The following is a 12,443-nucleotide window of genomic DNA, read 5'->3' on the forward strand; positions in this document are numbered from 1 at the left end:
ACATCTGACCTAGCTAACATTCTTTCTGCAGAGGAACTGAAGCACCAAGAGAAGTTCAGGAGACAAGCCAATGAGATATGGAAAACAAGGAACTGATGCCAGCACATCAGTCAGCGCCATGTAGAAAATGGTTTCTCCATATCTAAAGTGAATAAAACCACGGTTTAAGCTGTGTGACGCCACCTGGCAACGCTGAAGAGAGACTGCTGAGAAGAACGTTTCTGGATCAATTGTGGTGCCTAGAAATTATTCATAATGTGAGAAATCTGTGGAACTAATTAACCATGAGATATGGAATTAAAGACGGCAAGCACCAGGTGATTATGTCAGATATTCAACATATAGCTATATAGCGTTTGAATCCAGATCATCACTCCATTGCCTGAATTCCTGCTTCGGCATGTGTTGCAAGGTCACTAGAGAAAGATTATTATTATAGCTCTTATTTGGCAGAGCAGATAGATCCTCCAAATCACCCTTTAAAATGACGCAGGCCTGGACCAATTTGCATCATGTCAACACTGAGTCTACAAATCATTGAGTCAGATATGCAGTATACAAAACTTTGGTACAGATGCATCAACAATGCCATTTGCGATTCCTTATTAGCGAAAAATAAGGATTCGCTAATAAGGAATAGCAAAAGGCTATGCATGTAGAAATCGCAAACAAAAAGCGATTTCTAAAAATTCCTTAATTGCGACTCGCAAATTGCGAGCCGCAATTAAGGAATACCTCCCCATTCATTCCTATGGGCCTAGAGGCCCATAGGAATGAATGGGAAGACATTCTCAATTTGCAATTCTCAATTAGAGAATCGCAAATTGAGAATGCAATTCCAAGGGTGCCAGGGTGTCAAAAGGACACCCTGTTGCACACCTGAAATCTGCATATGAGAACATCTTGCAGACACACATGCCCCAAGGGCATGTGTGTGTGTAAAATGGAACTTTGAAAAATGCACTCTAGTGCATTTTTCAAAGTTTTTGCAAATTACCATGAAGTTCAACTTCATGGTAATTTGCTCCCCCTATTAGCGACATCGCTAATTTTTTTACTTTGAGGCATTTCATTTAAGGAATCTCAATTTGAGATTCCTTAAATGCAATCGCAATTTAAGTAATTGCAATTTTGCAATTTCTTAAATTGCGATCTTACATTCCTATGGGCCTAGAGGCCATAGGAATGAATGGGAAGACATTCTCAATTTGCGATTCTCAATTAGAAAATCGCAAATTGAGAATGCAATTCCAAGAGTGCCAGGGTGTCAAAAGGACACCCTGTTGCACCCCTGAAATCTGCATATGAGAACATCTTGCACACACACATGCCCCAAGGGCATGTGTGTGTATAAAATGGAACTTTGAAAAATGCACTTTAGTGCATTTTTCAAAGTTTTTGCAAATTACCATGAAGTTCAACTTCATGGTAATTTGCTCCCCCTATTAGCGAAATCGCTAATTTTTTTACTTTAATGCATTGCATTTAAGGAATCTCAATTTGAGATTCCTTAAATGCAATCGCAATTTAAGTAATCGCAATTTTGCAATTTCTTAAATTGCGATTTTTGCATTTGGGATGATGCATCCCAAATGCAAAAATACTGGTCGCAAAGGGGCAGATTCTGAGAATCTGCCCCTTTGCAACCGGTCCTTTGATGCATCTTTACCTTTATTCCCTCTTCCACAGATCTTGTGTCAGGTACACAATTTAAGATTTATGAGGAACTCTGTATAATGAGAAGCACATAAAGTCCCCAGGCAGAAGGATTTAAAGAGCTTAATCTTCATTTTCGAATCTACTGAGGAGGAAGAGGCCCAGCATGGGTTTTGCAACCCTTTCAAGGCAGAAGTAGATGTCAAAGGTAAATACATATTCTGCCTGTCGAACAAGAATGAGGACCTTAATTGAGACCTGGAGAACACACATGATCTGGCAACTTTGCCAGGGACTTCTTTCTAACCATCGTTAGTGTTTTTCCTCCATTAATACAGGAATGAGAAAGGTGGTCAGAATGCTGGATAATGAAATTCAATCAGAAAATCACAAATCAGATAGGCTGACTAAGATTCTATGGGCCATGCACCAGGTAGAGGAGTTACCCTGACTTGTTTTGCAAATTTCAATGCAAAGGGTAAAGTCTTAACATTGTTAACTAGATTTCCCTACTATGAAGAGTAGATAATCATAGCGGTTATGATTCCATCCTTCCTAGCCATCTAGGTGCCATGGAACAGAGGGACAACACTGAAAGCTGTAAATATTTTAGTCCATTCCTTCCAAAAAGGTGGAGCAGCACTTTACCTCTACCACAGCAATAATGTCCAAATTGGAAGATCGATTGTATTTGTAGGGAGATATTTCGAAAACATGATTACCAAGGTATGGTGGTGTCCTGGAGCTGAGCAACAATGGTATCAGCATTAATAAAAGTACTATTCGCCATAGTATAGTCAGGTTTTTATCATCTTGCGAGCTGGAAGTAATTTGGCTAGAGAGAGCAGCTCTAGGGCAGAGAGTTCCAGAGTTCAGCCAAGGTGATGGAGAAAGCTCTGCCTCTTGATCTGGCTTGGTATAAACTGGGGGCTACAAGGAGTCTAGCAGTGGAGGGTCTGCAGTTTCTGATAGGGTTATAAAGAGTGAATATTTTTCTGAGCTAAAAGGGGTCCTCTCCGTGAATGGCTATAAAAACTAGAGATTACATTTGATTATTTTCCTAATTGGAATATAATGGAGGGCTTCCAGACTGAAGAGGCAGAGGAGCATTTGAAAGAGAATAGAATATGATTGTAATACTGCTGTCTGGCGTTGGTGAACTGAACCATCTGGCAAGGGTCGAGTGCTACCATTGTCACTATAGCTGGTTGCCTTGGGTCTATATGAGCCAAGTGTAATGTCTCAGATTCTATTTTTAAGGGTTGAACTTCCTAATGTTAGGGCCAAGAATGGGTGTGACTGTGAATGGCAATTTGGAGGTGAGCTACCCACTTAGGATCGGAGGGTTTCAATGTCTTCAAAGAACAAGCATTTACAATGCAATAGGTCTCGCAGCATTAAAGTTTGAGTTATTGGCATTGTGTATGACAATGCCAATAGTTATAACTTTTGCAAATGTGACACCTATAGCATTTGTAATGCAATATGTGTTGTATTTACGTGACTTAGATGTATTGATATTACAAATAACACTGGCTTTTAATTTTTTTTATTAATTCATACTTAAATGAAAGTTATTGTAGTTGTCTTGCCTTCTGATCTTATACCTGGGGTGATAGCTATGACGATGATGGGAGCTGAGTAGGTCAGAAGGAGGAGGATTAAAGAGTGACAGCAGAAGGGAGGCAGAGTTGGGTTTGAGAGATTAAAAAAGGCGATCTAGCAGGGCCAGATTTGTATTGGAGGATCAACACATAATCTTCCCATCATTAAAAAAAATGAGAAGTCTGACTGAAAATCATCCTAGACCTTGTAAGCTTTCTGAATGTGAGAAAAGACGTTTCTGACCTTTGGAGAAGGGATGTAAAAGAAAATAGCACACGTTGCACTTTCGACTACTTTAAGGAAACGCCGGGAACTTTTCCCGAATGCCCTGATGCTGCGCTGTGTTATCTCAGGGAAAAAACGGAGAAGCTCGCCCCGTTTGGCGTTCCCTGTAACCGAAAGCCTATCTCAGCTTTAATAACTATCGGGGACTATCAGTCAGTCATTCAGATAGAATGTAAGTGGATCTGCTCTCATTAAAGTTCACCACTCACAAACATGCTGAGGGTGACTGTCAAAAATACTGTCTGGACCGTTTATGCTGAGTAAGCGGAAGCCCAAATCCTCTTTCGCAGACACTGTGTTCTCAATTGGCACACAACTAGCTTCAAGGAGATAGTGTAATCTGTAACCAGATTGTTCTATTTTAAAGCAGCATTGTGTCGGATGCGGAACCAGTGTCTCACAGGAGCCACGTGCACGGCGCATCTCGCTGCAGGATGCCGGGTGCGCGTGAGGACGCATGCTGCCACATTGTGAGGCGAGGCTGCTCGTGACTGCATCCCTTACAAATCTTCCAGAGGTATAGGCTGCGCTCACGGGTTGCGGGGCTATTTACGTGAAATGTGCGTGAAAACAGACAATCGGGGGACTTCAGTCCATTCAGACAGGTTTAGGAGTAAGGGCATTTCAAATGTTATTTAAACAATGGTAAACAAGTCCCCGCCGGGCCGCCGCGCTGCCTGCGACGACCCGGAAGCGGTTGGGCAGCCGGCCAATCCCATCACGGCGCATCTCGCTGCAGGATGCCGGGTGCGCGTGAGGACGCATGCTGCCACATTGTGAGGCGAGGCTGCTCGTGACTGCATCCCTTACAAATCTTCCAGAGGTATAGGCTGCGCTCACGGGTTGCGGGGCTATTTACGTGAAATGTGCGTGAAAACAGACAATCGGGGGACTTCAGTCCATTCAGACAGGTTTAGGAGTAAGGGCATTTCAAATGTTATTTAAACAATGGTAAACAAGTCCCCGCCGGGCCGCCGCGCTGCCTGCGACGACCCGGAAGCGGTTGGGCAGCCGGCCAATCCCATCGCGGCCCCAACCGGAAGTCCCGCCCCATCGCGGCGAGAGAGAGAGCTGCCCGAGGAGCCACAAAGGCTCCGCATTGAGTCCCGGTCCCGAGATGGGGGACCGGGTGAAGAGCGGCCGGGCGCATGGGGAAGGCGGGGCTCTCGTGGTGAGAGAGCCCCGCAAAGCGCTACCGCCGCCCGAGAGGCAGAACCGCCGCCGAGCACCGCCAGAACAGGTGAGTGTGTTGAGTGAGAGGAGGGGTGAGTGGGGGTGGGGTGTACGCGCGTGTGTCTGTTTGAGTGTGTCTGTGCGTGCGTCTGTCTGTCTGTCTGCGCGTGTGTCTGTTTAAGGGGGGGTGCGTGTGTGTATATGCAGTGTGTGTATGGCTTTCTTTGTGCGCATGCGTGAGTGACGACGTGCGCGCTCACGAGGTACAATCTCGGAAAGAAAAAGCGCGTGGCACTTTGCTGTCCTCATTCCCCCAGAAGTAACAACATAAGTCGTCTCGCCCTAGACAGCAAAGCTTCGCTTTCGTCTAGGCGAGACCTAAAAACCAGTGCAAAACATGCCTCACAGCTACATCTTCCACATCTGTTAAGGCTCATATTAGTTAATTGAAATTTGCCTGCACTTCAGCATGGAAAGTTTTATCATCTATGTTCTTGTTCTCCAGCAAGGATTCATAAATGCCTCAGCTTTGTCCGACCTACTATGATATAATTTACTCAGGACACAAGTGGCATTACCTGCTTGTAAAGTAACAGTACCCATGTTGCACTTTCTAGCCTATGGATCTAGTAACCAGCATTTGCTGTTAGGAATTGATTTGCCTTGAACAGTAGGAAACGTCTGAGCTATGACTGGTTATTCAGCAGGAGAACATATACTGAAGAGAGAAAGGTCAGACTCTGGATCAGCAAACTTTTGTTCCATGTGCATGGACACACCTTTTATAGAATGCAGTGCCAGAAAAAAACAAGTTCACTTGAACCAAGAGCCCTTGAACCAATGAGCTGGAACCCTTAGGCAGAGTAGAAGTCCATAGCATTTCAAAACGGAAGCATGTGAGGCTTAGCCTGGGTTGTAGTATTTATCAAGTCAACGAAAAGGCCAACAGTCAAACAGCAGGAGATTGTGTGGTCGTAAAAGGTATCCTGTGGTGATTATCTTCAAAACTGCTTCAGTTATGTCCATCATTTAAAAGGGGGAGGGGGGGAGACATCATCTGAGAAACCATCTGAGGAACATCTGGAGGTATTGACTACCGAGATTTATTATATTTAGGGACCTGGGACAACTCTTCAAAATTCAGCACTACTCTTTTTTGAAAATGATACCTGTTCATTTAACAGCTCGACGATTCACCACCCAAAGCTGCAAAATCTGCCTAAATTATTCTCTTCTTGACATTAGATCTTTCTATTATATATAAATGGAACTGGCTGGATACCTTGGCAATTGATTTTTCCAACTAAAAACCTGCCTATGTGATGGGCTTAAAATTCACTTTCTAATCAAAACAGCCCAAAAACTGTCCCGTGCCACACCCAGTATGTGCCATTTTATAATGCTAAAGAACATTAAGAAACCACTATTTGCCAACATATAAAATACTACACACAAATGGGGTGGGATTCCGGTCTAGTGGAAAGTAAATATATTTAGAAAAACGTTTGCACATAGTATGTTTTTTTTTTCCAACACTGAAAAGGTTGGTTTGGGCTGCCTCAATGTGCAACATTAGAAATGGGGTATAGAGTGTGTACTGACTTCTGTTTCTCTTTTCACCTGGAAGAGTGTATCTTTTTGAAAAGAGATCCCAAAAGAGGATTTCGTGTGTCAAATGTTGTCAGGCAATCTTCTCCTGTGTGTGGTTAAAAAGGCATGTAATAGTGTGCAGCTATTTGATTGTTAGTACTGACGATGGGCATTAGCAAGAGTCTGTTTCTATGCATACCAACCGTTTTAAGCAACTCCAATAAGCAAATCTAGGGTTGGCACCAAATCTACAGTGTAATCAACATGTTCCCTTCACTTACCTCTCTGAACCAGTTAATTGAGAAAAACAAGAGTGAACAAAGAAACTCCTTTTCCTGCCTCGATAAGGTTTCCAACTTTTCTACAACTTCGAGGTCAGTTAAGTACAGTGGACAACCTGTACAAAGTGCGAAAATGGTAAAGTCTATTAGACATTCATGTGATAGATGAGCTAATCTATAAACTGAATGAAGTTCATACTTTGCAACAGAAAATTTACTTCGGACAGTAAGATCTAAGCAGTCAATTACACAAATGAACTTGGTGCATCTTCCATTTTTTCTATCACAGTTATGTAATGCTGAATTCAAGAGAACAAATGAGAAAAACAAGTGCGGAAGGGAAGTAATGTTTAAAACATTGGTTAGTGGGTGGAATGTTAGTGAAAGAACACCGAGTAATCATAACTGAATCCAACCAATACCAAAACAAAATGATATGTGTGACTAGTATTACAAACTCAGAAAATGCAGGCACTACATTTGTTTTAGGAAGGAGAAAGGACTTGATGGATACTACAAAATGAGTGTATGCCCTTTAGTTTTATTGTAAAATAAACACGATTTCATACTCCTGGTGAATATAAAATGCCAAAATGATGACAGGCACATAAAGCAAAACCAGCTAAATATATGGAGGAAGAGCGGAATCACAATATTTTTATGGAACTTAGCAGTCAGAATCGTGAGGTTTCCACCAGCTCCGGCATGGAAAATGCTAAATAGTTCCTGCAGACAGTGAAAGCGATAAAAAGCAGTTACAGAGAAGACAGCACAAAAGGTGGGGAAAAGGTATGGTTTATTTTTTATAGAACATCATATATGAGCCAGAGGCAGAGAATTGACTGGCTTGGAAGGAGCGGGGGCACTGTAGCATTTGGCTCTTTCTTCCATCTTGGTTTATCTGTGCCCTCTTTCCTACTATCTCTACATGTGGTTTTGGCTTGCTTACCATTCCCGGCTTCTGAGGTTGCTACTTTAGTCCTGTTCCAAAAGGAACAGTCCAGCCTGCTCCGGGGGATTCTGGGCTAGCAGTTCGGCCAGGACTACTTACATTTGATAACGACCCTGGCTGATCTGGATATGGCTAGTCTTTGTCTGAAGTGGCACAGTGGGTGAAAAACAAACTGGAATGAAGACCCTAGCAATTGCCAGTAGCGGAGATGCTTTGCAAGCATTCCATTAATCACCTTTGACTTTCACCCTGTAAGTGGCTCAATAAGGTCATCTCTCTATTCCCCACCCTACTCGTCCACCGTATGAAAAGCGTAGTATTACTTGGTTCATGTGATCAGTCATTTCATTACTGATGAATAAACCAAGCTTTCAAGGTTGGATAGAGAGAAAAGTTTTATGGTAGTGTGATAATTTGAGAAAATGTCACTATGCATTTTCAATGGCAGATTCAGTTTAATCTAAATGATTTAATGTTTCCTCAGCCTCCATTCTTAACCACATAAAATGTATTAGGAGCTTCAGTAACTGTGCATGCAGAGCTTTATGAATACGTAATTGTCACTGAACAAACTATTTTAGAAGTATATAAACTTTTAAAAGAATGGGTATTTATGTAATTTCCTTTACAAAATCATGTTTGTTTTTTTTTAAAAGCAAGGATTAGTTATGTAGCCATGTGAGTGAGTGACTTGAACAGTGTGGTTATACATTATTGCTACCATCAAGCAGCTCAAATGGAGTGCACCTCAAATATGTAAGACCAAATTAAGATCCCACTGTGGCATGACACAAGGAGAGGAAGGAAACAGATGTTGTAGACCTTTCACAAAACGCTTCACAACAGGTGATTTAAATAATGGGGGCTGCTCAGGCAACTGTAAAAAGACTGTAAGTACCCTTTAAATGTGCCCAGCGCAAAGCCCTGGTGGGCACGTGATGAAACAAACAACAAAACGTCTGATAACTTTGACTGAAGTGGGTCAATCTGGCATGTGCCACACCAAGACAACAATTTGTCCCAGAGATAGGCGTATACAGTATATGTTGAAGGATGCCTGGCTGCCAAGTTGACTTCAACCACCTCCTGAGGAGGGTCGAAGATGTTCAGCTGTCGCTGCTCAATCTCTAAGCAAGAAAGGAGACTGTGAAGTCAAGGGATGCGGGAACCTGGCCTTCTGATGTGACAGCAGTTCCTCCTGTAGGGGTAGCCTAATCGAAGGGCAGATGCTCATACCCAGGGGTTCTGAATACCATACACTCCGTCTCCAATCCATGACCACTAAGATGACTTAGGCCTGGTCAGTTCTGACCTTCTTCACAACTCTTGCAGAAGAATTATCGGTGAAAAGCATACTGGAGTAAAGAGTCCCACCCTAGGCGGAAAGTAACTTCTAGCGACAGACACCTTGGAAATGACAAAGGACTGAAATGCTGACATTGTGCATTCTCAGTGGTGTCGAACAGATCAAGTCAAGGCTACCCCATTCTTGGAAGAGGCCTTGTGCCCCCTCTGGGAGCAACTGATACTCATGACACACTAGGCATTGCCAACTGAGGTTGTCCACCCTGGCATTTAGACATACAGCCAGGTGGCCCCCTACCAGGGACATTCCTTGATGGTCCAGCTATTTCCAGAGGCGGTGCACCTCCTGACACAGGGTCCATGACACCACCACGCCCTGCTTGTTGCAATACCTGATGGCGGTGGTGTTGTACGTGAGCACCTACACAAGCCTCCTTTTATATGGGGAGAAGGACGGCTTTCAACGCCAGCCGGATGGCCCCCAGCTTCAGAAGGTTTATGGAGAGCCAGGAGTCCATTGGAGACCAGAGGACTCTGATCTCCACCTCATCCAGGTGGCCGTCCCCACCCAGAAGTGATGCACTTGTTATTACTGTCAACTCTGAGTGAGGTAGAGAGTAAGTAGGTAGAGGGTTCTGATGATGACCCAATCGCGGCTCTGTAATCAAAGCTGCAGATCTTTTGCAGTCTTCTCTGAAATCTGGACATGATAGGAGAGGTCCTGTTAATGTTGGTCTACTGAGACTTCAGATCCCACTGCAGTCACTACAGGCCTTAGAGTTGTGACTCAACCCCAGGCAGCACAGGCAAACCTGATGGGCATGTGTAGGAACATGGCTCTTTATATAATATACCAAAAAGAGGTATATTGTGTAGAGAGTCCAGGTAATCCTTATTAGTGGACAGAGCTTGCTTTAACAATCCCAAGGGGCTCTTTTTATGGTATTGGGGTCAAGCAGCCTTAGGCTTATAAAGGAGGAGTGTTAGACATTTGTTCCATACACACAGTTAATAAATGATACACATACACTCAATAAGGAGACCCACAGAAATTTCTAGAAATGCCATGTATTTTTAATAATTTTTTACACCAAGTACTTCGTTACTGGGGAAGTACTTTTTAAAATAGCAGTTTTGAAGAAAACAGGTAAATACACATATATTGTCTCTAATGCTGTAATGTTATCCTATTGGGAAAAACACACACTGCATTTGGGTACTTTGCAACGGCTTACAGGATCAAGCTTCTGGAGTTAAGGTAAGAATGGGGAAAGGTCCAAGGCAGCACCAACAGATCACCTCGAAGGCTCTGGGGCGTCCGGGTGCAGAGGTGGTTTTTGGCTTTGGGTGCCCTGTTGTTTCAATGGGAAGCGGTCCCGGGGAAAATAGGCTACAAGCTGGGACTGGGGGACCAGTCTGGTTGAATCCACAGAGGGTTTTTTTCCTTGACATAATCCTGCATGTAGGGACACAATCATCCACTTCTCCTCGGACTGTGGGGCTCAGGTGCAGTGGTGCATTAGGGCGCCAGGTCCGAGCAGTAGGAGACACTCACGGTTGAGGGGGCCTGCACAAAGAGACTGTAGGTGGGACCGGGAGTCCAATCTGGGCAAATCCAAGGTGGTGTTCCACTCTGGAGGGTCAAAGGACCTTGTTGGCACCATTGGCCCAGGTCGACTCAGGCTGGGTGCACGGTTGCTTTGGTGCTTTCCAGTGTCGGGTTTTGGCGGTACAGAGTCCTTATGGTTCTTCTTGGGTGAGGGGAAATAGCTTTGCTACTCCACAGAAGATGCTGGTTGCTCCTTGAAGTGCAAACAGTCCTCCCAGATTTTTTGAGACAGAGCAGCTGCAGGACGAGTTGTCTTTGGTGCAATAGTAGGGTATGGCAGGCAGGCCGGCAGGGGTGGAGCCAAGTCAGTTGCTGCTTATCAGTTCTTACTTTTCATGGCTTTTCTGTGTCCTTTTTCTTAGGCCTGCAGAATCTGTTCTCCTGGTGCCAGGGTCTCCCCTAAATACTAGATTTAAGGGCGTTAAGGAGAATGAAGGGTGGTAATCAATGGGCTACTTACCCTTTGGATCACTGCACCCCCATATCATCACTTCCTATGAAAGTGGGCATAACCCTGTCACAGAGTTCCTAATTCTGCCATCACCAAGATGGTGGAATGTTTCTATAGACGGCACATCAGGCAAAAGGTGGGGGTGACCATGTCAAAAAGGGGCACTTTCCTACAGCATCTCTCACATATATTTGCTTGAGACAGTACTTACAGGGTTTAAATCCTGTTGGTTGTGACATTTCCCTTGCAAACTGTAACATTTTGAGGTAAAGCGTATCATAGAGATGAGAGGTTGCTTGGGATCCGCGTCTGGTGGAGCAGAAAGGAAGCAAATTATGTCAGCAGGCAGGTGAGGCACCTATATATGCTCCGCACGTCATTCCGGGAGTGGAACGGCGTCAGTGCAGAGCCACACAGTGCCATGTTGATGCACAGAGGTACTGCTGAAAAATGTCCAGATCCAATCTAGCATCTGAGGAATATTCAAAAGGTGAGGAATTTGCAGTTAGAAGTCTATCAGAGCCAAGGAAATGAAGAAGAATGGGCTTCCTGAAGCATAGGGGCAGTACTAATAAGTTAAAACAAAGTGGCTGTTTCGGTCTTAGAGTTGATGTTCCAGAAAGTATAAGGAGATATGCAAATCAGCAATTAGAGTTCAGCTCAATTCTCAATAGTTCACTGAAGAACACCACCAAGAAGAATTAATTAGTCTAAAGCAGGTGGTAACTTACACTTGAAATTTATTTTAAAAGGAACCAGGTCCATTTAGAAAGTTGTAGTTTATACTGCACATAGGTTAGTGCAGACTAACAATGACTTTGTAAATAGTTAACTTGCAGACTAGAATGGGCATGTTGTGCTGCAGTTGTCATATCGCCAACATGTCATATGCAAGCACATAATTTGACAGGGACTCCATGAGCTAACTGCGTGGTTGCAGGGTTGGCTCTAGAGAATGAGCATGCAAGCCCTTAGGGGATAGCTTTTTGACAAGTGCATTGCAGATCTTTATGCAGAGCGATATACATCAAGAGATGGTCCCCTTGCACAAGGCCTTTTCTTTATTCTCCCCAACATACCTTACACAGAGTTGATCGTCCAATGGGAACTCTTGTGTGCAATCAAGATAACACTTCAATGTTCTTTCTGGGTCCATGCAGTGGAGACTCTACTCTTCTTATGAAGGAGGAGCAAAAAATGTAGGCAAGGTGATGTGTTGCCGTACATGTAAACGTTTAGCAACCTTCAGAAGGAAGGAGGCACTGGTTGTCCGAAGTAGAAGTTTGGGTAAAGCACAAATTACTACTGGTGTAACGATATATCTGTAAGAGACATTAGTTAGTGGTAGATTCCTTACCTTAGAATATCCCCAGGCGTCCGACTGGATCCGGAAAGTTTTGCTTAGCAGTACCCCTGCGCGTCAGTAGGTGGCATCCTGCGGCTCAGCGTCTGTCGCTGGCGTCGTATGGGCCGAAATGATGTCACGGAGACTACTTAGCCCCAACCCATGCGCGCTGGTGTCAGTTCTGTACACGA

At 44.0% G+C, this 12,443-nt stretch overlaps 1 protein-coding gene across 1 annotated transcript in view; it reads right to left on the reverse strand.

The window, feature by feature from the left end:
• Positions 1-12,443, reverse strand: part of FANCD2 (FA complementation group D2) — a 909,275-nt gene that overhangs the window by 572,729 nt on the left and 324,103 nt on the right. Inside the window, exon 25 of the mRNA XM_078661284.1 lies at positions 6,591-6,706. Coding sequence (XP_078517410.1) covers positions 6,591-6,706 — 116 coding nt within the window. The remainder of the gene's footprint in view (positions 1-6,590; positions 6,707-12,443) is intronic.

Source organism: Lissotriton helveticus, chromosome 9 (assembly GCF_964261635.1).
Source record: "Lissotriton helveticus chromosome 9, aLisHel1.1, whole genome shotgun sequence".
Lineage (NCBI taxonomy): Eukaryota > Metazoa > Chordata > Amphibia > Caudata > Salamandridae > Lissotriton > Lissotriton helveticus.